The sequence below is a fragment of the Chelonoidis abingdonii genome, chromosome 3 (genome assembly GCF_003597395.2).
Source record: "Chelonoidis abingdonii isolate Lonesome George chromosome 3, CheloAbing_2.0, whole genome shotgun sequence".
NCBI classification, from domain to species: Eukaryota; Metazoa; Chordata; order Testudines; family Testudinidae; genus Chelonoidis; species Chelonoidis abingdonii.
Window position 1 is genome coordinate 131,172,058 of NC_133771.1, and position 22,428 is coordinate 131,194,485.

Here is a 22,428-nt window from a genome sequence, read left to right on the forward strand (position 1 = left end):
GGGCGGGGAAGTGCGGCAGGGTGCCCCTCGTCGGGCCAGCTGTACGCAGCATGGCTGTCGACCCTTCCTCTGTTCCTCGCGAGAGGTTTGACAGGGGGGCTGGTGCTTCGGGGCTGGGCTGGGGCTTGGTCCTGTCAGGCGATACGCTGCGATGTGCTCACTCGTGGTCCAGGACCCGGGCGACTTGGCGCGGGTGGAGGCTTGCCGGCTCGCGTGTACTCTGGCGGCCTCCGCCGCACGGTGTCAACTGGGTCAGAGCGTGGCTGGCTGGTGGTCTAGGGGCAATGCGGTGGCGGCGAGCTCCCTGCCATCTGCGCTTTCAGGCCATTCCGGTGGAGCGCGGGTCGCTGCTCTATCTCGGCGTTTACCTGTTCGGCCATTGATTCGTACTCTTGCCGGAGGAACTGGCACGGTTTTGAGGGCAGGGTGACGGAGCGGGCTCCGGAAATGGACGGGAACGTATCCGGTGCCTCTCCCTTTAGGATTGGGAGGCCACTGGTGTATAATCAATGGTCCTGTCCATGCTCTGTGTTGACCGGGCCTCACCCCTGGGTTTCTGGCCTGTGAATCTTCTGGCCAACCTTCCGGACGACGTTCTGAGAATGGTGTCTCTTTGGGTGCAGGGGGGGTTGCACTGGGCTGTCTCTTGCAGGGGTCCTTCCACTAGCCCTGGAGAAGGGGGGGGCAGGGCCTTGAAGTGCCTACCCGTGCAGATCCATGGTTTTTCCGCCTCAGGCCCTGCAAGAGGCTTCCTAGTATGGTTGCAGGTAGTCGGCGTGTGGAGCGTATTGGCGCGTGCCTTCCTCCGCTGTTGTGAGGGCTCCGATATGACGGGCAGCTCTTTTACCTCCATCTGCGAGGTCTTCCGGCGAGACCTCTCCGGAGTGCCGGTCTCTCTACCAAGACCTTCCTTCAGACTGGAGCTCTTTTTCAACGCCAGGTGCCGTGGTGGCCAGCGTGACTGGGGCGACCTCTCGCGGAGGCCTGCTACACATCGTCCACTTGTGTGCTGGGGGCGGAGGTCCCCCGACGGGATGCGCCAGAGGTTGGTCTTGGCGGAGTCACCCAGGGTCGGAGACCTCCTGGACTACGAACCAGGGACTGGCTGAAATCCCCGTGACGCATTGCTACAGCATATGGGGGCTTACTCCCAGGACCTCGTTAGCTGCCCCGGCGGCGATACTTCAGGAGGTGAAGACTGCTTATACTGCCTGCTGTTCGGCTGACCTCGACGGGGTAATCCTGCAAGGGAGGGCACGCCCGGCCCACCCTCCACCCCAGGCCCCCATGTGGACATGTTTCTAGGCCCTGCCCCGTGGACCGCAATCCGCCCCTCACCCTTTACGGGAGAGCCGGTGCCACACTCATGCAGACCGGTTCACATTGTTCCAGGAATGCGCCACGGAAACTTCTATAACACACTTCGTGCTCCACACCCTTCGACTACCTTCACCCGCGCGTCCCACCCGATACACCAATGGGCGGGAGCTACCTGCAGCGCCTCATCGGCTGGCGGACGGTGCAGGTGCAGGACGTAGCCCGGCGTACAGGAGGCAGTCCTGAGTGGTACATGCTGGCGACACGGCTGAGGTGCCCGCCCAGGAGGGCCGCCACGGAGGCGGCAGGAGTGGTGGAACGTGGCAGGACATCCTTTCACCAGGGGAACAAACGCCGGGCGCGTGAAAGTGTGTGTGCTGGAGGGGGCGATGACTAGTACTTGGGGGTGGTGTTCACCCCTGGGTCAGCGCTAACACGTGGAGCCATTGGCGCGGTTCATGGAACGCAGAGAGAGAGACGACTTGGCGCACATGGTATAATATTGAGAGCCGTGACAGGCCAACGGGGCGGGAATTCCGACGGGGGTTACCAGGGCTCGCTAGTTCTGGCATGGTCAGCTTGAAGTGGATAAGTAGTGTAGGGATGGGTCTGGCTCTGCGTTATTTTCCCTCATCTTGTATGTAATGCGTAATCACTCCCCCATCCGTCCAGGCCCCAGCGGACGTCGCGGGATCGGGTCCTTATCAACTTTCCTCCTTAGCCCTGGCCAGAGAAGATAGGCGGCACTGATCCTTGGTAACTAAAGACCGAAGGAGAGACGGCGGAAGTTGGGGAGGGCAAAGGAAACAAAACGATGGGGAGAAGAAAAGCTTTTCCTAATGCGACTGTGGGGCTATTGTCTGTCCTCTGTCCATTCGGGAGCATCCAGCGGCAGTTCCTCTGGGCAGCGTCCACTGGCTCCCTATTGACGCGTGTGCGAGGAGCAGTGGGCGTTGTCTGGGGTTCTCTGCTCGATGTCCCCATCGGGTTCCCTTCATTTAGCCCTATGATCTCACTCTCGATCCTGTTTTTTTTTCATTAGTTGTCCCACAGAATTGCTTGGTGTCCTAGACCTGTGGATCCTCCCCTTAGGCTGGGGGGAGGTCCTTTAGAAGTGGGCGGGTGATACCAATAGGACCAGACTCCTGTACGGCACTGCCCTGGGTCTGTCACAAATGGTACAAATCCAGAGTAATGGCATTATTCTAAATTTACCTTATCTGGGACCTTATTCCATACCCTGTTTTGAACTGAGATAATTTATCAAGTCAAAAGCAACAGGGCACCCACTTTGTGTGAGTATATAATGCTGGACTGTAGAAGATGTTGTGTCACGTCATGCTGAAGTGGTAGGGTAGGAAGGCTGGTCAAATAGGTAGGATACTGGGCTGAGACTCAAGAGACCAGAGTACAATTCCTGGCTCAACCAGAGTCCTCCTCTACAATAACCTTGTGCTAGTCACTTGATCAACACTGTGCCTCAGTTTCCCATCTGTAAAATGGGTAAATACCTACCTCACAGAAGTGTTGAGGATAAAATCTAGTAATGATGGTGAGATGCTCAGATATATGGTGATGAGGGCGCTACAAATACTCAGATAAGGAAAAGGAAAAAGATACCTAAGGACTTTCTTTGGTGTTTTGTGACTTACTAATGTAACAAGGAAGTGATTTAAAAGGTTCATATATATGTTTTCAATGAATGTATTCTCCTTAACTTACTTTTCTGGTTTTAGATCCCTGTAAATAATTCCAAGACTATGGAGGTGGTCTAAAGCCAAGGCCAGCTCAGCTAAGTAGAACTTGACATCCTCTTCTGTAAACATTACCTAGTCAGAAAGAAAAGAAGAAGAAGTTGTTTAATCACTGTATGATAAACAGGTTGATTTGAATTCTCTGACTTAGGATTGCAAGAAAGACCATCATATCAGATTCAATTTGTCAGTATTTGTTTGCACTCACATTAACCCTCCTCACCTGGTTCTCCTGGTTACATGATAAAATTCTGTTCATTCAGCTATGTTTTCCTCTCCCTTAAATCATGCTGCTTTCATTCTTGTTTTTAGTCAGTTCAGCTGACATTACATACTGATATAAATCAGGACTGAGATGTAGTCTATTAATGTCAATGGCAAAAAGTCAACCATGCACAGCCAGGCCCTTAGTACCTGCATACATCCTAGTTTACTAAAGTCTTGGCATGTGGTTCCCAAATTCCCACAAGCTGAGATATGGACCTATTTTGTGTAAAAGTGAACTGAAATGCTTTGTGTTTTATAAAATGACTTTTATATTTAGTTCCAAAATATTAACAGAATATGCAGCATGTGTAAACTTAGAGCCCAATCAAAAAACCCCTCCGTTGAAGTCAACAGGAATTTTTCCATTTACTTCAGAGGGCTCGGACTCTTAGTTATAACAAACTCCTCTTTTATTTACCTGCTGAGACATATGTTTGATATCAGACTCAACCTGGTGACATGAGACACAGAACACAGTAAAAGCTGCAGGCACAGGCAAAACGCCTACAGGACCAGGCATGGCTCCCCCACTAGTCTAGCCTGGGGCAACAGCAAACCCCTGGGGAGCCTGACTGCTAAGGTATAGCAACTGCAGGTACTGGCTGTGAGGCAGAACTCGGGGAGCTGAGCAGCAGCTGCAGAAGCAGCCAGCTGGGTAAACTGAAGCATCACTTGGGGATGTGGGATAATGCTGTCTTTTAGAGACATTCCTGGCAGCCAGCCAGGAATTGTCTTCCTCTTGGTTCTGGTGGCTTAAGTCCTGGCCACGTATAGACTTGTGCCTTTGGTGGCTGCAGCAGCTCTCACCATATCTCCAGGAGGGCTGGGGAGCAGAGAGGAATATGGGGAAACCTGTGAGGAAGGAAGGGAATGGAGACAGGCAGAGATGCCCTTTCCAGGAGCAAGGAAGGAGGGAGAGGAGCAGGTACACAGCTGCGACAGGTGAGAGAAGAACTGCTAGCACCAAGGGAAGGTGGTGGTCTTGGTCTACTCAGATTCCCACCGGCTGCTGCAGGGGACAGGATTATCCACATTCTGCAGGTTGCTGCCTGATTAGCTTGCACAGCTGCCACACCTGTGCCTTGTGTTCTGTCTCACGGCTATGTCCAGCCCTACCTCCAGCTGTTGCTTCTCTCCAGCAGCCAGAGCCAGCATGCTGCCATGTACCCCAGGTTAAACTCCTTGGGATTTGTAATGCCACTGGCAATAGTCCCAGACAAGGGTTCTGTCAGAGACTTGTAATCTCCGATGAGCTCAGCCAATGGTGTCATTGGAATAACATCCTCCACCACTGTCTCTACCAGGTGCTAGGTAGAACCAAATTCAATCTAAAATTTAAAATACACCTCTACCTCAATTATAATGCTGTCCTCGGGAGCAAAAAATCTTGTTATAGGTGAAACCACATTATGTCAAACTTGCTTTGATCCACTGGAGTGCACAGCCCCCCTTCGCCCCCCGGAGCGCTGCTTTACCACGTTATATCCAAATTAGTGTTATATTGGGTCATGTTATATCGGGGTAGGGGGTAGTGTAATACATTAAAAAAAAATCTATTTGCTGTCATTGTTCTACATGAATTTAAAAAGCCAATTTTCAGGCGAGAGCAATGCTTTAAGAATTTGGCTTACATTATTCACATGCATCTTCTCCCTCTTTCTCTCTCTCTCCCCCTTGTATTTGCACCCTCCACTTTGTGGTACCAGGTGTTTTTTTACATTGTCTCACCATGACTGGTGCAAAACCCTTCTCCTATGCAGCTCCTGCCCCCACCAGCAGCTGTCCTGTGTCTGTCTTCCTCATTGACTCTCCCCTCTTTTCAAATTTAATCTGAAAACAATTATTTCCTCATATCTCTGTGTCAGTTTTGTCCCCTCTGCTATTTTTTATTACGTAACTATATATCTGTGGGGATTTAACTCTAGGAAGCAGTGTGGGATAAGGACTGTATGAAATGTTCTATTCAGACTAAAAGGTGCTGTATTATTCATAATGTATATTTAACAAAAATAAACAGTTACACAGGGAAAGAGAGTGAGGAGTTTGGATCACTCTTCTTTAAATTAAGGAAAGACCATTGGAACCGAAGAATTGGTTACCACTTCTGTCCAGGGTTGGGATAATGTAATTACTGGGACAGAAGGGCAGAGTATGGCTAACCTGGCACAACAAGGTGTCCTTGATCTTTCAGTGACCTAGTGAGAGGTCCTCACAACCCTGCTGCTTCCTGCCCAAGCAAGGCCTCTAGGAAAAGACCTTGCAGAGCCACATAACAACCTTGAGGGAAATCTTGCCCCAGTGAAATCAATGGTAGTTTTGCCATTGACTACAATTGGGCCAGGATTTCACCCTTTGTGTTTTTGTGCTAATTCCTAAAGGTTCAGAGTCAGCTCAGGGAGACTCTCCAATCTGGGAGCTAATTAGGGATAGATGAACCCAGTTACAGTAAGGAGGGGCTAGGTTATTCCCATGAAAGAGAGAGACTGGAATTTTATTCACCAGAAGCCACGGCAGGAAACTCTTGAGGAACAGAGGGGTCACCCTGATGGCCTGTTTGTTTTGAATTTTGGCCTTTACTTGAAGGAGTGCAGAGAGAGACTTCTGCGAAGTGTGAAATATCTGGTGAAGTAAACTGGAAAACCTGGAAGGAATTTTGGCATTTTAACCTGAGCTTCCTGTGAACGCTCTAGCCACCCAGAACCTGACCCTGCTACACGTGGTCACTTGAGCACAGGCTTCATAGAGTGGGGAACCTGGGTATATCTTTCCTCTCCACATCACAGCCAGCATGTGTCTCTTTTTAGCAACGAGTCAGGGTTATTCTACCATGAGAAGGACCTAGCAATGATCTGTTGGGAGTAAATTGTAATTAAATTTTCTATTAACATGATGCTCACACTCTTTCAGGTATGTCACTTATCACACAATGTAGATACAAGTATTAAAAAAGATTTAGGGAAATGTTAACAAATTACAGCTCCAATTCAGTTACATTAGAATGAAAATACACCCAGGGGGACACACAAATTCTGAACATGATCCAAGACAATATTTTGTGTCCTACACAAAACTCAGTGGGCTTACCTCTTTGGAGAGTCTTGTGAAAAGGTCTCCTCCCCGCAGGAAATCCAGTATTAGATACAACTTTCCCTCTGTTTGAAATGCTGCATTAGAAAAGAATGGAGATGTTGGATGTTTTAAATCATTACAAAGTCTCCAGAGAATGAATATTATTGATTAATTCTGCATCCTTCTCTAACTCTCCTACCATGTTAACACTTCGTTTTAGAATGAAATTATTTAAGGTCTCTGCTGGACTAAGCAATCTAGCCCATACTATAGGGAACAATCCTGTGTTAGCTGAGAGATGGAGATTTATTACTAATGCATTCTTTGCCCCCCTTAGCATCTGGTCCCAGAGTCGGCTCCAGTCTGAGCCCGCATGCCTACCTAGCAATTTTAGAGCCCTGCAGCCTGAGCCCCAGGTGTCCAAGTCAGCTGATCCATGCCAGCTGCAGGCCTTTAATCACTGTGTAGACATACCTAATGAAGCTAAGGGTGTCCTCCACTGCGCAGGGTGAGGAGAAGAAAAGAGAGTAAAACTAGTCAGAGAGGCTCCCAGAATTGTGGCAGGAGAGATCTACAGCTGTTCAAAATTCTCACAGAAGCCTCTTTGCACTAGCAATAGGATCCTTCAAGAATTCGGGGAGCTTGTTGGGCTGAGAAAGGCAAATCTAGGGGGAAGCTGCTCTGCGTAACTGAAAGCATGGCCATAGTTTATTAGCATTGCAATAGTTACTCCTGGGGGCATCCTGTGCCAAAACATTAAAAAGTCTGTGTGCAATACTTTAAAATTCTGCAAATTGTATTTGTCAAAATAACACAACATAATCATGCCAGTTTCAATTATTTTGATAATTTATTTCAAAATACCTGTTGGCAAGTAAGTCTGTAACAATACAAACACACACAAAAATTCCCCCAGGAGTAGAGAGTTAAAGAACCCCCTACAACAACCCTGGTCCTGTTTCTCTTCTCCCTTCCTGCCCAGAGCCCAGCCGGGGGGCCAGACACTCACAACCCCTCCTCCCAAATCCAGCCATGGTGCCCCCTGCCAATGCACCCAAACCCCTCCCCCCCAAGATCCGAGCCATGCCCCCCTCACCCAGATACCCGCATCCTCACCCCCAAGAACCCAGCTGCGGGCCCTCTCCCCCAGATACTCACACCCTCTCCCCCCTCAGAGCCCAGCTGCAGGGCCCCCCTTTGCCCAGATACTCACACCCCCTCCCCCAGACCAGACACCTGTCCCACTCCCTTCCAGAGCCCAGGGATCCAAAGGGAGAAACAGCCAAATGCTCAGTCCCAGGCTTGCGTGCCACCTTCTCCTTCCATCAGGGCATGCAGGGAACTGCAGCTGCCAGGAACCCGCTAGCTCCCTCTCCCTCCCCATATCAATGTCTTCTATGTGCAAGCTAGGCTCTGCTGGGTCAATCAGCCCTTAGTGGTGGCCAGCAGCACTGCAGCCTATTTCTGTGGGGGAAAGGAAATTCTGCATGGACGTTAATTTCTGCAACACTCTGCATTGCGCAGTGGCACAGAATTCCCACGGTATAAATAGTTTATAGAAATTGAGTGAGTGCTATCAATTATTAATAGTTTTTGGAAACAAGAGAATCTAATAATCAAACTGTTTGCTAAAGAGGGGTGGCAGAAGTGGCCTATACATCTTTTTTTATCCCATCAGCACCCCCTAGTAACACCATCATTACATTACACCTCGTATCAAATTTGTTTTGACAGAGGCGTAGCAAAGCCCTCCTCATGTGAAAATTTTCCTGTCACATAAGGAAAATGAAGTCATATGCATCTGTAACTGAGTGGAAATAGGGTAGTATTTAGCAAGGTGGTATTCTTATGAAATGACACAGATCCTATTACAATCCCAAAACACACGGAAGAGTGAATGCAAATTCCATGTTATTATAGTTACCATAATGAAGCTTGACTATGAAAGGATGATTCACTTCTGCCAAAATATCTCTCTCCATTTTCGATCGCACCCGATCCCGAACTATAAGAGAGAGAACAATAAGAACAGCACTCAATTAAGAAGCATCATGGTGCACAAGGGAGAGAGTATTGAACTGGGACTCAGGAAACTTGGCTTCTAGTCCTGACTCTGTCACTGGCCCGCTCTGTGACCTGGGGAGAGTCACTTCACCTTCCCTGCCCATGCCGCCTGTCTTGTTCTTGTAGATAGTAAGCTGTTGGGGCAGAGACTGTCTCTTTCTCTGCATTTGTACAATGACTAGTACTAATCTTGGCTGGGCTATGATGCACTACGGCAATATAAACAATACAAAGAAGATTAAGGTTTACAAAAAGGAATTTTAATATAAAATAACACTATATAAATTGAATATCTAATTTTAAAATAAATAGAATATAACAGCAACTGACCATGGCAAGTTAATCAAGAGATAATGGCAGGTTAATTTTGCATGCATTTAAGTGTACTCATACTGTACTGATATTAGTAATGAGGATGACTCATTGAACACCTGGATGTGGTTTAGATGAAACATTTTAAGCTCCCAATCGGATAAAATTAGCAAAAAGGAAAAGTCTGTGGTTGAGGCAAAAGAGGCAACTATTATTTTCATCTGCAGAGACAATTACTGCAGGGCAGAAGCAAGAATAATGATTTTTTTATGGATCAGATGAATAAAGAAGAAGAGAAAAAATAATTGCAGATGTGTATAGGCAGGGGTGGCTCTAGACATTTCGCCGCCCCAAGCATAGTGGCATGCCGCGGGGGGCGCTCTCCCGGTCGCTGGAAGGGCAGCAAGCGGCTCCGGTGGACCTCCCGCAGGCATGCTTGCGGAGGGTCTGCAGGTCCTGTGGCTTTGTTGGACCTCCCGTAGGCACGCCTGTGGGAGGTCCAGCGGAGCCGCCTGCCGACCTCCTGGCGACCAGCAGAGTGCCCCTCGCGGCACGCCACCCCAAGCACGCGCTTGGCGTGCTGGGGCCTGGAGCCGCCCCTGCATATAGGATTCAGGCTAATCAAGACTGAAACTGAAGATCACCTGTAACAGTGGTTAATAGAATTTCACAACACCAAGCTGGGTTCCACTTTTCAGATTAACATACCTTGATCCTAAAGCTGTATTTTATTCTTGATCACAGTTTTGCTGATTTTCTAATAAAGTTGTTTAGGTTTATTGTTCCTTCTTCTTGTACCACGTTATTTATTCATCTCTCAGCTGCAGCACCCACCCACTGGGTTGCGAGTCTATTTTAGTCAATAATGCATGAGTCCTCATTGCGGTTCGTTGTCACATGTATGTGTGTTGGGTGTATTGATAAACGAGAGGTCAAAAGCTGAATGCCTCCAGCACCCAAGTACAGTAATGAATATATTACAGTGCAATGACACATTCTTCTGTACAACTGTGCTTTTAAAATGGTTTATAGACACTGGTCCAAATCAAAACCTCAGACATGAAAACCCTTGAATGTTGGAAAAATTTGAGTCTCTAGCTATTTTAATGTTTTATTTAAGACAGGAACCAGATAAGCATGATTTTGTAATCCTCACTAGCCATTCACACTGCTTCCTCAATTCAAGCCATTTTGTATTAAATTCCATACCGTGTGCAAAGATGGCATATCATATAGTCATGCAATGTGAAAGCTAGGCAGGAGCATGCACTTCGCACGCTGCACATGCCATACACCACAAGGAGCCGGTCACGTACCCAATGTAGGAACGCTTGGGGTAGAGACTGCTACACCCTTCCTGCATAAAATATTTACTATTTCAATCAAATGGATAAACTACGAGGGGTGCTTCCTGAAGTCTAGCTATGCCAAATGCAGGCAACCTCCCAAACCATTCACGTAAGCCATGCATCAGCCCTGAGGCACAAAATCCCCAAGTGACAGGGTAGAGAGGTAGTGGGCAGAAGGAGAAGTGGTTTGTTACCCATCACTGGGTAACAATATAAATCAGCTGTAAAGCTCTCATACCCATCATAGACAAAGAAGTCCCACTCAGCTATGCCTACCACACTAACCATACCCCTATACTGCCTGGTGCTTGACAGTAATGTTGTACTGACATTTTTTTATATCACATTATAAAAAGCTTTGGTTTTAAGTTATTTTAGTCATTAGTTTGAGGGCAGTCGAATGTAGCTGCAGAGGTGATATCTGTGATGTGTGTACATGTGCATCACATCAGCATGGCTGTGGCCACAAACAATGGCAGGACTCCCTCACCCCATTGGGTATTTCTCCTAACATGTTGTTAGGGTGTTGTGTTTTTAGGCAAGCACCAGGATCCTGTTGTGCTGGTGAGAGCATGGAGGGCATGTGCTGTATCAGGATAGTGCTATATGAGGAATGGGATATTACAATAGGATGATGGCACTAAGTGGGGGGTGGTGGTGGTGGGATACTGTTTGTTAGTGAAGAGATGATTGAAATGGGTCTGGGGAGCAAGGGATATAAAGGATTTCAGCATCAATTGTCTGCCCCTTCTCCACAGTCCTTACTAGTCAGTATTTCTGGGGACTGTGGATCTGTAATCTTTCTTATTCTTCATAAGAAAATGTCTGCTCTGAAAATGGATTTTGGGATTTGGCAGGCAACACTGGACGTAACCCGGTTACACATTGTCTGATTGTCTCTGTGCCAGATTTAACAGTCCCCTATGGACCTATCTAGCTCAGATCATTAGACATAATTTACCAAGGTGGTGGTTACACATTTTGGGAATTCATCAGCCTGCCATGTTGCTATGCCATCTGCCTCCCCAAATGGAGACAGAAGCTGTAGCATGTCCATGTGATATTTAGGAGAGTGTTATGTCTCCATATAACATGCATCACAGCTTCTCTGATACCTTGGCCTGATGACCCCTTTTTACAAATCCTTCTAATCTCCCATTCCCTACCCAGAGGCAACTAAAAAGACTGTTGTGGCACACAGGTACTTCAGTGGCTAAAGTTTGACTGACAGGTGGGTGATATGCTCTCTCCGTCCCTCTGCATTACGTATTTCCTGGCATGAGTACCCCTTAGGACAGTAATTATGTGGGTCCACTTCTGGCATCCTGATGTCACACATCCATTGCTCAGATGCCTTATCACATTCTATGGCAAAGCAGACCCATCTCTAGTCCCCTCCTCTTATATCACCTCTCTGTTGCTTTAGTGTCTCTGGGTTGCACACGCTTTTAAATTTATGTTTCCTTCTATGGATTAACATTCTTCAGGGTGGAGACAGCTGATGGTTTGCTATTCCATTTTGAATATCTGTAAGGCCCTATCACCATGGTATTTATGTGTCATACAAGGCTATAGGCAGCATAAATCAAGACACATTCCCTTTCTCCTCCACCCCCACCCTAGGCAGGTTTTCTGGTTGTGGGGGGAAGGTCAGGTTTTCTCTCTCTCTCATCCTGGCATTTGCCATATGCTCAAGCTCTTCCTGCTCCCATCTTCATCCTGGAAGGTTTAGCTTCCCGTGCTGTGGTTCACTTCAGTGTTGTCTCCTCACTTGGCTATATAGAAGGGTCTCGTGCTGAACACTTACTGCAGGCCTTTGAGAGGACTATGCTGTCTAGGCTGCACTATTCCTACCCCTCTCTTGGTACTGGCAGAGGATTGTTCAGATGTCAAAACCCTACCTCCAGCGCCTAACAGCCCCTTTTGAGATTTCCATCACCTATAGAGGTTTAAGTGCAATGTGCACAAGAAACGGGAGTGTATACTGTTGAGGCAGGAGATATGTATACTATCAGAAGATGTTTACTTCTCTGCATAAACAGTTTGTTCTCTGGAAATGGTGCCCATTTGCTGAACTCTCAGTGACAGGAAAGTTTTTATCCTGTATATCCAGTATTGGATTTAGGCCAAAATGTGTGTTTTGCCTCTCAACTTTAAGCTACATAATAGAGATGGAGAGTGTACAGCCTAGAGCAGGGCTTCCCAAATTATGGTAGGCAACCTTGGTGTTCCATCAGTTCACTTCACAACCAATTTTTAATGTGGTGGTATAGGAACCAAGAAAGTGTGGAAACTGTTGGCCTAGAGGAATAAGTATAGGGCTGAGATTCAGGAAGTCCTGAATGCTAATCCTGGCTGTGCCACTGACTCACTTGTCCAGTCTAAGATAAATAAATTATCTTTAAATTACTTCTACTACCCTAGGGGATGTGAAACAGAAGTGACTACACTGTAATACCCTATAACAATGGAGAAAGTGTATGTCAAATTGCCATAAAAGTGATGCACAGTTGAATGAGTCCATTTAATATGATAGGGTTGGGATGGGAGGAGAAACTTTTTTTTTTTTAAAAAGTGGATTTTTAGCTAGATGGTTGGTGTACTTTTCCTAGTCACAAGGGACTGAAGTGAAAGGGAATAGAAAGAAGATTCATACAAAGTGTATTGCACTGGTAAAAAGAACTTCCACCTCTAGAGACAATCAGTTGCATTTTCCCCCTCTAAGAAAATGAAACCAAAAATCCTCATCCCTTCTTGCTGAGTGATTTGCTGACATCAGATCTGGTCAAGAGTTAAATAAGAAAAAATATTAATTTTCAACAGATGTGCCTTAGGCTAAATGCATGCCATAGCTAGCAAAGTCACTTCGCTAACTATGGACTCTGTCAAATAAGAAAGGCCTTGCTTGATGCAGAAGCCACAGAATGTCTACCAATTCAGCAGGAAGTAGGGTTAACTCAATGGGAACCTTTAATTAAGCAAATTGGGGTTTAGATGATCTGCAAAGGGAGATATTATAGAGGTGATATGGTAATTTCTCCTTTAAAATACTGATTAAAATAGGTAATTTAGCACAAAAAATGAAGAAACTTTTTTAAGTGCTCATGATTAGATCTATGGAGTAATATCCTGGCGCCACTGGCATCAATGGGGGTTTTGTCATTGACTTCAGTCGGGCAAAGATTTCCTCTCTGCATTCTTAGACTAGTTTGGCCAAATGCTGTTCTCAAAATGGTGCCCCTTCTTGTTCCCATGCAGTTTATCTGCCTTGGAGACTATGGGCATTTATGTATTTATTTTTGGTCTCCATGTCTCTAATTTGGAGGAGTTGATGTTTGTACTGTAGGTCACTGGAAAGGTCATTTACATTTTTTTGACAGTAAGGTTTTGAATTTTGCCAATGAAATTGGAGCTAGAAAGCATTAATTATTTTGATTAGCTAGTACATAAACAAACAAATGCAATACAATTTAGTAGATCTGTAAAAAAATTATTAATTTACAAAGAAAAACAAAGTAGTATTAACATATAGGGAAGGTTAATAAAAGTAAATATTTGTTCTAAACTGTAACTTTTCATTGCTTCTTTGATGGATAGCTTCACAAGAGGGAAAGTGTGTGTGAGGGGGAAGGGGGATGAGAGGGAAGGTCATGGATACTACAGTTTCTGCTCATAGTGGGAGCAAGAATTACAGGAGAACCTCAGAGTTAGGAAAACCTCGGGAAGGGAGGTTGTTCATAACTCAAATGTTCGCAACTCTGAACAACACCTTATGATTGTTCTTTCAAAAGTTTACAACTGAACATTGACTTTGACCATATAGCTTTGAAACTTTACTATGCAGCAGAAAAATGCTGCATTTCCCTTTTTTATAAATAGATTACATTTAACACAATATTATACTGTATTTTTTTCCCTTTGGTCTCTGCTGCTGCCTGATTGCATACTTCTGGTCCAAATGGGGTGTGTGGCTGACTGGTCAGTTCGTAACTGATGTTTTACTGTAATGCAGTGTTCCAAACAAGAACATTTAACTCCTCCATAGTTGCTCAGACCTTTGTCAAACCAGTTCTTCTTGACACTTTTCCCATGCTTGGCCCTAGCCTGAAGGTGAATTTATTTGAAGGGTATGAACAAAACCAGTTGAGCTATTTTGGAGTTACACAATCACAGAAAAAAAGCCATAATTTGTTCATATGTTCCAAACCACAATTTTATTTTCTGTTTGTGTTACTCAGAAAAAAAAAGGATGAAGCTACAAACATCAAGCTTACTTGTTCCGTAGTCCTTATTGTTGGAGAAAATCACATTTGAAGAAACTTGGTTCAGTAAAGTTACAGGGCTGAATTTTACTCTGCTTGATTCTGCCAACTTAAAACAGGGTACAGGGTGACAAGATGGCCACAAACTCAGATGCACTGTGGGTAGCCACTAGCTGGGCCTTGCTGTCTTCAAATGGAGTGGTGCCAGCCAGAGAAGTGGTGTGCACCAGGAAGCTAGGGTATGTGCATGTTTGCTCTCTCTCTGCAGCAATCTATACTGCAAGGCTCCTAAGGAACACTGGCATCTCCAAGGGAGGGAAATAAGCCCTGCTCTCCCACAAGGGATGAAACCCATCTAGTGCACAGCGAGCATCACGATGTGCACCTGCCTGGGACCCAGCCTGGGTAAGTGTGGCACTTGACCATTTAATATGAGTTTTCTCATGACTGCTAGAATTTTCCACTTACTTGTCTCCTCCAATGCCTCAGTTAAAGATGTATGTTGGGAAAGAGTCAAGAAGAGGGTGCTTGTTATGGGCCTCTCAGTATTCCTGGGTTAAGGAGATCTGAAGTGCACATGGCTGAGTTAAGGATTCTCCCCACCACTAAAATCCATGCCAGGACCTCATGTTTGAGAGATCCGAGACAGAATGTTCAAGCCTATACATTTTGTGTTAGTGCTAAACAGCATGAATTTCAGACTGCTGGTGCCAAGGGATTCAATGAAAAAAGAGTAAGTGACCTGAATCTGTGTTTAAGGAAGCTGTCAAGGCACCTAAAATTGTGGGCTCCTGGTTTAACCATCAGATACTTAAATATGTGATACCTGGACCACAAAAACAACATTTAATTTTTATGGGGAGCAACTCTGGTGGTGGCTTCATGGCTGAAATACTAGGGATTGAAGTGGGGATTTCCAGAACTAAAATCACGAGCAACTACAGTTTATCCTAAAGAGACAAGCCTTCTGTAGCCGGAGGCTGTAACAACTCATCTCCTTTGTAAACTGGCGCAGAGGGGGGCTTAGAACACAAACTCACCAGGAGGTTAACACTGTTATGTCTAGGGCACTGTTATGTCACAGTGGAAAACATTTTCTGTGAATATTTGTTCAAATTCAAAACGTAATTTAAATGATCATAACCTTTGTGTGTGCATTTTCCATGAATATCTGAAAACGTGAGCCTTACTAACAGAAGGAATCCTTGAAAATAGCTTTCCAAAGCACATTCCACATTGTATATTTAACTGTAAAGTTCACAATTCACACTGGGTAAAATTTTCAGATGCACCTATGTGATTTAGGAACCTAAATCCCATTTTCAAAAGGACCTTGGGCCACATTTTTAAATATATTTAGACACTCCGTATGAATTTCAAGAGTGCCTAGGTACCTAACTCCCATTGCCTTATGGAACTAAAAAATGCTCACAAGATGCTGTTTTTGAGCTAATTGTATAAGAAAATGTGTGAAGAAACATATGATTCATTATGAGTTTCACAATCTACTCACAAACATTATGTGAAAAGAAAGACAAAATTTAACAGATAAATAATTTTTTACAAATCATTTGCTGATCTCTACTCTTACTACAATTTGATAAGAAATGTCTCTACTCAGCAAGCAGAGAGAGTACAAATTAACTAAGAAACTCAATTTTTACCATGTTGTATTGAGATTATTAAGGAATGGGTAACATATAAAGGAAATGACCAAATCAATGACGGGAGCTAGAAGACATGCTAATGTAGGTGATTGGGGGGTAGCGTTAAATCAACATTTGTTAAATGAAGGAAACAAATAGTCAGATTCTGCCATCCATTATTTCTCCACACCCCTAGATCTCAATGCAATTGCAACTTAGGGACACGTTTCAATTTCAAGTTTCTAAGGCCTGGTCTACACTACGCTGTTAAACCGATTTTAACAGCGTTAAATCGATTTAATGCTGCACCCGTCCACACTACACTGCTCTTTATATTGATTTAAAAGGCTCTTTAAATCGATTTCTGTACTCCTACAAAACGAGAGGAGTAACGCTAAAATCGATATTACTATATCGGATTAGGGTTAGTGTGGACGCAAATCGACGTTATTGGCCTCATTATTTTACAGTAGCTACCCACAGTGCACCGCTCCAGAAATGGACGCTAGCCTCAGACCATGGACGCACACCACCGAATTAATGTGCCTAGTGTGGACGCACACAATCGACTTTATAATATCTGTTTTATAAAATCGGTTTAAGCTAATTCGAATTTATCCTGTAGTGTAGACGTAGCCTAAGACTGTATTAGGAAGTATGCAGCGTAGTCATAGCCCTCTCAGTCCCAGAATATCAGAGAGAAGGTGGGTGAGGTGCTATCTTTTATTGGACCAACTTTTCTGTTGGTTAGAGAGACAAGCGTATGAGCCACAGAGGACTCTTCTTCAGGTCTGGGTAGACCTCTAAGGGGCTTGAAAGCTTGTCTCTCTCTCACTAACAGAGAAGTTAGTCCAATAAAAGGACTTGTCTTTCAGCTAGATCAGCACTGCTGCGATCGATGCAGTGGTGTCAATTTAGCAGGTCTGGTGAAGACCGGCTATGCCAATGGCAGAGCGCTCTCCCATCGACTCCTGTACTCCAGCTCCCCAAGAAAAGTAAGGTGAGTCAGTGGAAGACCATCTACCGTCAACTAAGCACTGGATAGACACTGCTGTAAGTCGACGTAAGGTACATTGACTTCAGTTACATAACCTTCAGTTAACCCACCCACTTTGTCTCTTTAGTATTACGGAGTGGCAGACAATACAGAATAGTGGACACACAAGTAAAGCTATTTAAGGCATTTTCTTCAATGGTTTTTTTAAGTGCAGTCTATTGCATTTGAAGGAAATAATTTAGAGAACGAGATTCTAATCTCAGATATGCATGCATGTCATGGAAGATAAACTAGATGCACAGCAGCTGATTCTACAAAATACAAAGCAATATAGGCTTCCTAACCAAGAACAGAATCTGGCTCTAATGGTTGTGCTTTGAAAGAAAATATAGATTACTCTTGCTCTACTGTCTTGTAGACAGATAATCACACTAAAGATGTGTCTTCCTTGAAAAATAAAAAGAAATGTATTCTTAATCTTTAATTTGGATTAGCAAACCTAAGTGGCTAATTTAGGTTAAAAATAGCAATAAGATGAGGCAATTCTGATATTTTAACTTGCACTGCAGCTTGAGTTCTCCTTTAGACTTGAATTTGAACTCCTATCTAAGTTAAAACCAGAGTTGCCTTATCTTTGTGTTACCTTATCATCATAGGGATATGTTACAATATGCAGAACCCCCTCTCCCCGCCCAAGCTATACTATTGTCACCTGAATAACGAAGCACAATGGCAATGGTTTGTGCAGAATGCCATTGAACAGTTCCTAAAGGACTGGCTACTTTTCTGGAAGAAAGACTTCCCACCCCACAAACGTGGAATCTTTAGAGATGAGAAAAAGAGAAATAAAAAGTGAGCTTTGATATTTATGCTTAGAGCTGTGGCTGCACAGGAACAACCAGATAGAGAGAATCAAGACATTCTTTCTTAAAGGGCACTCAGAAGAATCAATAATGGCTCAGGCTGTACTTTAAGAACACAAGTTCAGGTAAAGATAATTCCCCGCCCCCCTCAATATTGTTCTTACATAAACCAACACATTCCACTTTTAGGATTTTTTTTTAAGTCACCTATCAGTAGACAAATGATATCCTTGAGTGCTTGGATTTACTTACTTGGAAGAAAAGATGTCTCTAAAATAACTCAAAACATCTGATTATACTTTTCACTTATAGCATATATCACCATCTTTTTATGAGGCGCTCAAAGCACTTTACAAACATTAATCTATCTTACGTCATCACTAGGAGGCCGCTATCCTTGTTTTATAAACAGGGAAACTGAGGCAATCACAGATTTAGTGGCATGTCCAATGTCACACAATAAATCAGTGTCAAGATCAGGAAGAGAGCCTAGGTTTTCTCCTCTCCAGCTCTAATCACTGGACAAACGCTATAATTTTGCAAAGTTCTTGATCAGAAATGTTATTGAAAATAAAAGTAAATTTATTATGAAGGTAATTTAAATCCATAAAAAAAATGAAGGATAAAGTATCACATTTGCAATGAAAAGAAAAAAAATCTCTATGCAGAGACGACATTTTAAATTTTAACTGTGTACATGTATACACACACACACCCACCCACCCCAATCCACTGTCTCCTCACATGCAATATACCTAAAGGTCTTCAAAGGCAGATATGCCCTTACACTCAATGGGTCAAATTTTGTGCTGACATTCGCCACATGCAATACCAATGAGGGCAATTGTTATTGGGTATCTAGAAGCACATTAATAAAAAGACTGATGAAGAACATAGAAATCTGCCAGTCATCAGGAGAGGAGAAAACCTCAGGACAACAAAATTGTACACATGGATGTTCATGAAATGTGTCTTTCTATTCTACACTAACAATCACAGATCATCCAGCCTGTCTCCCGCAAAAATAAAAGCTCTAACTTCTTAGTACAGCCACAGCAGAGCCATACTTTCTTGCTTATATAAATGATGTTTATTTAGAATTATTTGCCTTTATTTGACATTATTTGCTGTCAAACGATGCATGCAATATTGGATTCTGGTTTCAAATTCTACTGTAACCTATCTTAATATTACATTTTCCTTTAGTTGCCTAGCTGTATGATATATTATTACGGCAAGCCATACCAGCACTTACTGCATTAACTGCCACTGACAGGCAATAATTACCCACATTACAGGAATCACAAAATTTTAAAACAAGAAACGAACAAGTAAACCAGGCATTAGGGCTACAGGGGCCCCAGCTAAATGTGATCAGTAATCGCTCTGAAAATTGTTATGATCGTGAAGAGAAGAGTTAGCTGACAATGTATACAGTATTTAAATGATGAAAAACTTACAATCGTTACACAGTAGGATGGTCTCTTTTTCCTCGCCAAGACGCGTGTGCTCCCTTTTAACATTTAGTCCCAACTCATAGAAATTAGGCATGGAAAAGACCTACACGTCTTACGTTATTTACTCCAAAGCCAATCAAGCAATCAACACAGAGCCTAAACTTCCCCTCAGCATTGCTCCTGTGCCACCATTTCTCCTTTGAGCTCTAGTTCACTTTATTGCTACTGTCATGCTGAGATGTTCCCCAGCAGACTGCTCGCCTACCATGGAAGGTCAGCACCCACATCTCTCCTATCCAGAGCCCAAATGTTTCATATCCGTTGCATGTTCCTGAATTAAATGATGGTCTGCCTTGTGTTTGTTACTGTGATGTCACTAAGTCAACATGAACAACGAAGAAATTGTTTCTCTCTTCTCCAGTCTGAGATGGAGATGAGCCAGCCAGCCAGGATCTGGTGGATCTCTCCTGGTGGCAAGTTTCATACATCCAACTTGGTGTAATCAATTGCCATTTATTTTCTTTGTTCTTAAAAAGATGCTCATGCCAGTTGGCTGGTACAGACACAGTGGTGCAAAATGCTTGGCTCACTTCACTTTGCCATAAAGTGTGAAAATGGCAATGTTTTGCCTTTTATGGCAATTATTTTCTGCAGCATTTCATAGCAGTGAAATATGCAGTTTTGGTGGTTGAAAACTGTTAAGAGCCCCCCTTGAGTTATCTATAAACATCCAAAGAGATGTGGTGAAATCCTCACCCCTGCTCTGTCCCCTTTACACAGGGTAGGAGAGCCAGAGTGGCATAAAGGGGCTCAAGAAGTTCCAATTCTGGCCAAAGGAAGATTCTCTCAGTGCAGGCACTGCAGTGGATGGCCATACGGCTGCTTTCCGAGGACCCATTTGCAAACCCCTGCATAGAGGGCAGGCTAGGGGCAGGGCTAGGACTGAAATTCTAGGCAGTGCTGCTACACATAGGGTAGTCCTGAGAGACTCATTTTAGTTAAACAGGCCCCTAGGGCTGCCTAAAGTATGACAAACCTTTCCAGTTCCCATAGCAACCCAGAAGTAGGACGCACAAATGTAGCTTAAAGTCAATTTAGCCCCACCTCCTCCTATGCTATGAGGCTTGTGCAGCACCTCTTTGGTGCAGCACAGATTCTCACCCTCATACATATATGTTGTTAGGGTCATGACTGAAAGTGTTTAAATAATATCAAGTGGAAACTGGGAATAAATCTTTGGGCGGAATGGACAATGTCACACACTCTCTCACAATGAAGATTATGCCTAGTGGGATTTTGAACTGTCCCATCAATTGAGTTTTATTCATGACAGGCACAGAGACTGGTCACAGTACTATACATTCAGTAGACTGGTCAAAATTCCAGATTTCCATTCTATGAGGAATTATAACATTTCTAATACTTTTAGTTCTAATTGGAACAAAGAGTTGAAATTTCCTACACAATAAAATTTCTGGGGAAAAATTGAGTCAACTGAAACACTGTTTTGAAAAAAAATTATTTCCATTTTGACATTTTTATCTTAAGATTATAGTTTAGTAATTTTTAAATTAATTATTAATATATGTAATGCACAAGGCTAGATTTAGGGGCAGATGACCCAGGCAACTTGCCTGGGGGTCTGGGCTTGGGAGGCACCGGGCTTGAGGTGCTGTTTACCAGGCAAGGATCCTTGTGCTAGATCCAAGAGCTTTCTTCATGCCTTTTGGCTGCCATTCCCTCAACTTGGTTGTGTCAGATACAGTGTCATCTTCTTTAGAGTCAATATCTCTCTTCAGAGTACCGCAAAGGATATACGTCCTGTTTTCAGCATCAACTATCAGGTGGAAGATCTTCCTGGACAATGTTACAAATTTGACTATGAAGCACTAAGTGACACTCGCTGGGAGAGCCACATGGACAGCATAAGGCCAGTGAGGTACCAAGTGACTGAGGTTTATGATGTGTGATGGAGCTGGTGCAGTTGAATAAAGACGAGGCCAGAATCTGACACAAGGTGCAAAGCCTGGCAAACCCAATCACTGACTTCAAATTTCTGGTCTCACGATCTCTGTTCCACGTAAATGTTGCAAGCAAGGCATTACGAACTCAGGTTGATGGATGTTGCGACCGCTACTACTTTGATGAGATGCTGTCTTGATTTCATTGTGGTCTAGAGAGACAACAGATTTGAAGAGGCCCTCACTGTTGCCAAAGAAATGGCAGAAAACTTAAGAGTTGCACCTGTCTTCAAGGAAACTCATTTTCATTGCAAGAAGAGAGACTTTGATTACAAGGATAGAGATGCTCAAAAGAAAAATTCAAAAAGGGTGGTTTTTTGCTTGCTCATTGACACTACCTGAGTGTCTATCGAAGAAAGGTTTGGACAAATGAAGCACCATGAAAAGACCTGGGTTTTTTTTGTATGATCTTAGTAAGGAAAACACTCTGGAACACTTGTACAGACCTTCACCACATGCTGACATGTGGCGAATGTTTGGACATGAATGATAAACACCTATGTCAAATTGGACAACATCCATCACATTTTGCCAAATGGGAAGCACGCTCCACTGCAAGTTCTCCAATTCATTCATGATGCAGAGCGTAAGGATACCTTTCCTAATGTGTGGATAGGTTTGAGGATTCTGCTTATGCTGCCATGCACAGTCGTGAGTGCAGTTTTTCGAAGTTCAGGCTCATTAAAAGATCTCTTTCATTGATGATGGCCAATGAGAGACTGACATTGCATGCTATTTTATCGCTTGAAATTCCATTGGCCAGTCTTTGGATCTCTCTAATACTGTGCTTCAGTTCATGAGGACAAAGATGAGAAAGGTGACCTTTTGAAATAAAACAGTGTCCCACCCCTGCAAGACTAAAAACAGGACATTTTGTGACGACATAATGGTAGATTTTTTTCAAGTGATTTCATCTTGTGAGTGAATTGATAATGAAATACTGAACAAACATTGTTAATATTCACTTTGATCAAAGCTGCTGTTTTGCTCATGTCCACATTGAATTGACTTTTCTCTTCACTCCAAATGCTGACCAGCACACTGAACACT

General features: G+C 44.0%; 1 protein-coding gene across 4 annotated transcripts in view; it reads right to left on the reverse strand.

Annotated features, from left to right (window-relative positions):
- Nucleotides 1-22,428, reverse strand: part of RPS6KA2 (ribosomal protein S6 kinase A2) — a 464,767-nt gene that overhangs the window by 122,067 nt on the left and 320,272 nt on the right. For all 4 annotated transcript variants that reach the window (XM_075064103.1, XM_075064105.1, XM_075064106.1 and 1 more), the window contains 3 exons: nucleotides 8,332-8,412; nucleotides 6,423-6,502; nucleotides 3,040-3,146 (listed from right to left, as the gene is read on the reverse strand). In XM_075064103.1, the coding sequence (XP_074920204.1) occupies nucleotides 3,040-3,146; nucleotides 6,423-6,502; nucleotides 8,332-8,412 (268 nt within the window). The remainder of the gene's footprint in view (nucleotides 1-3,039; nucleotides 3,147-6,422; nucleotides 6,503-8,331; nucleotides 8,413-22,428) is intronic.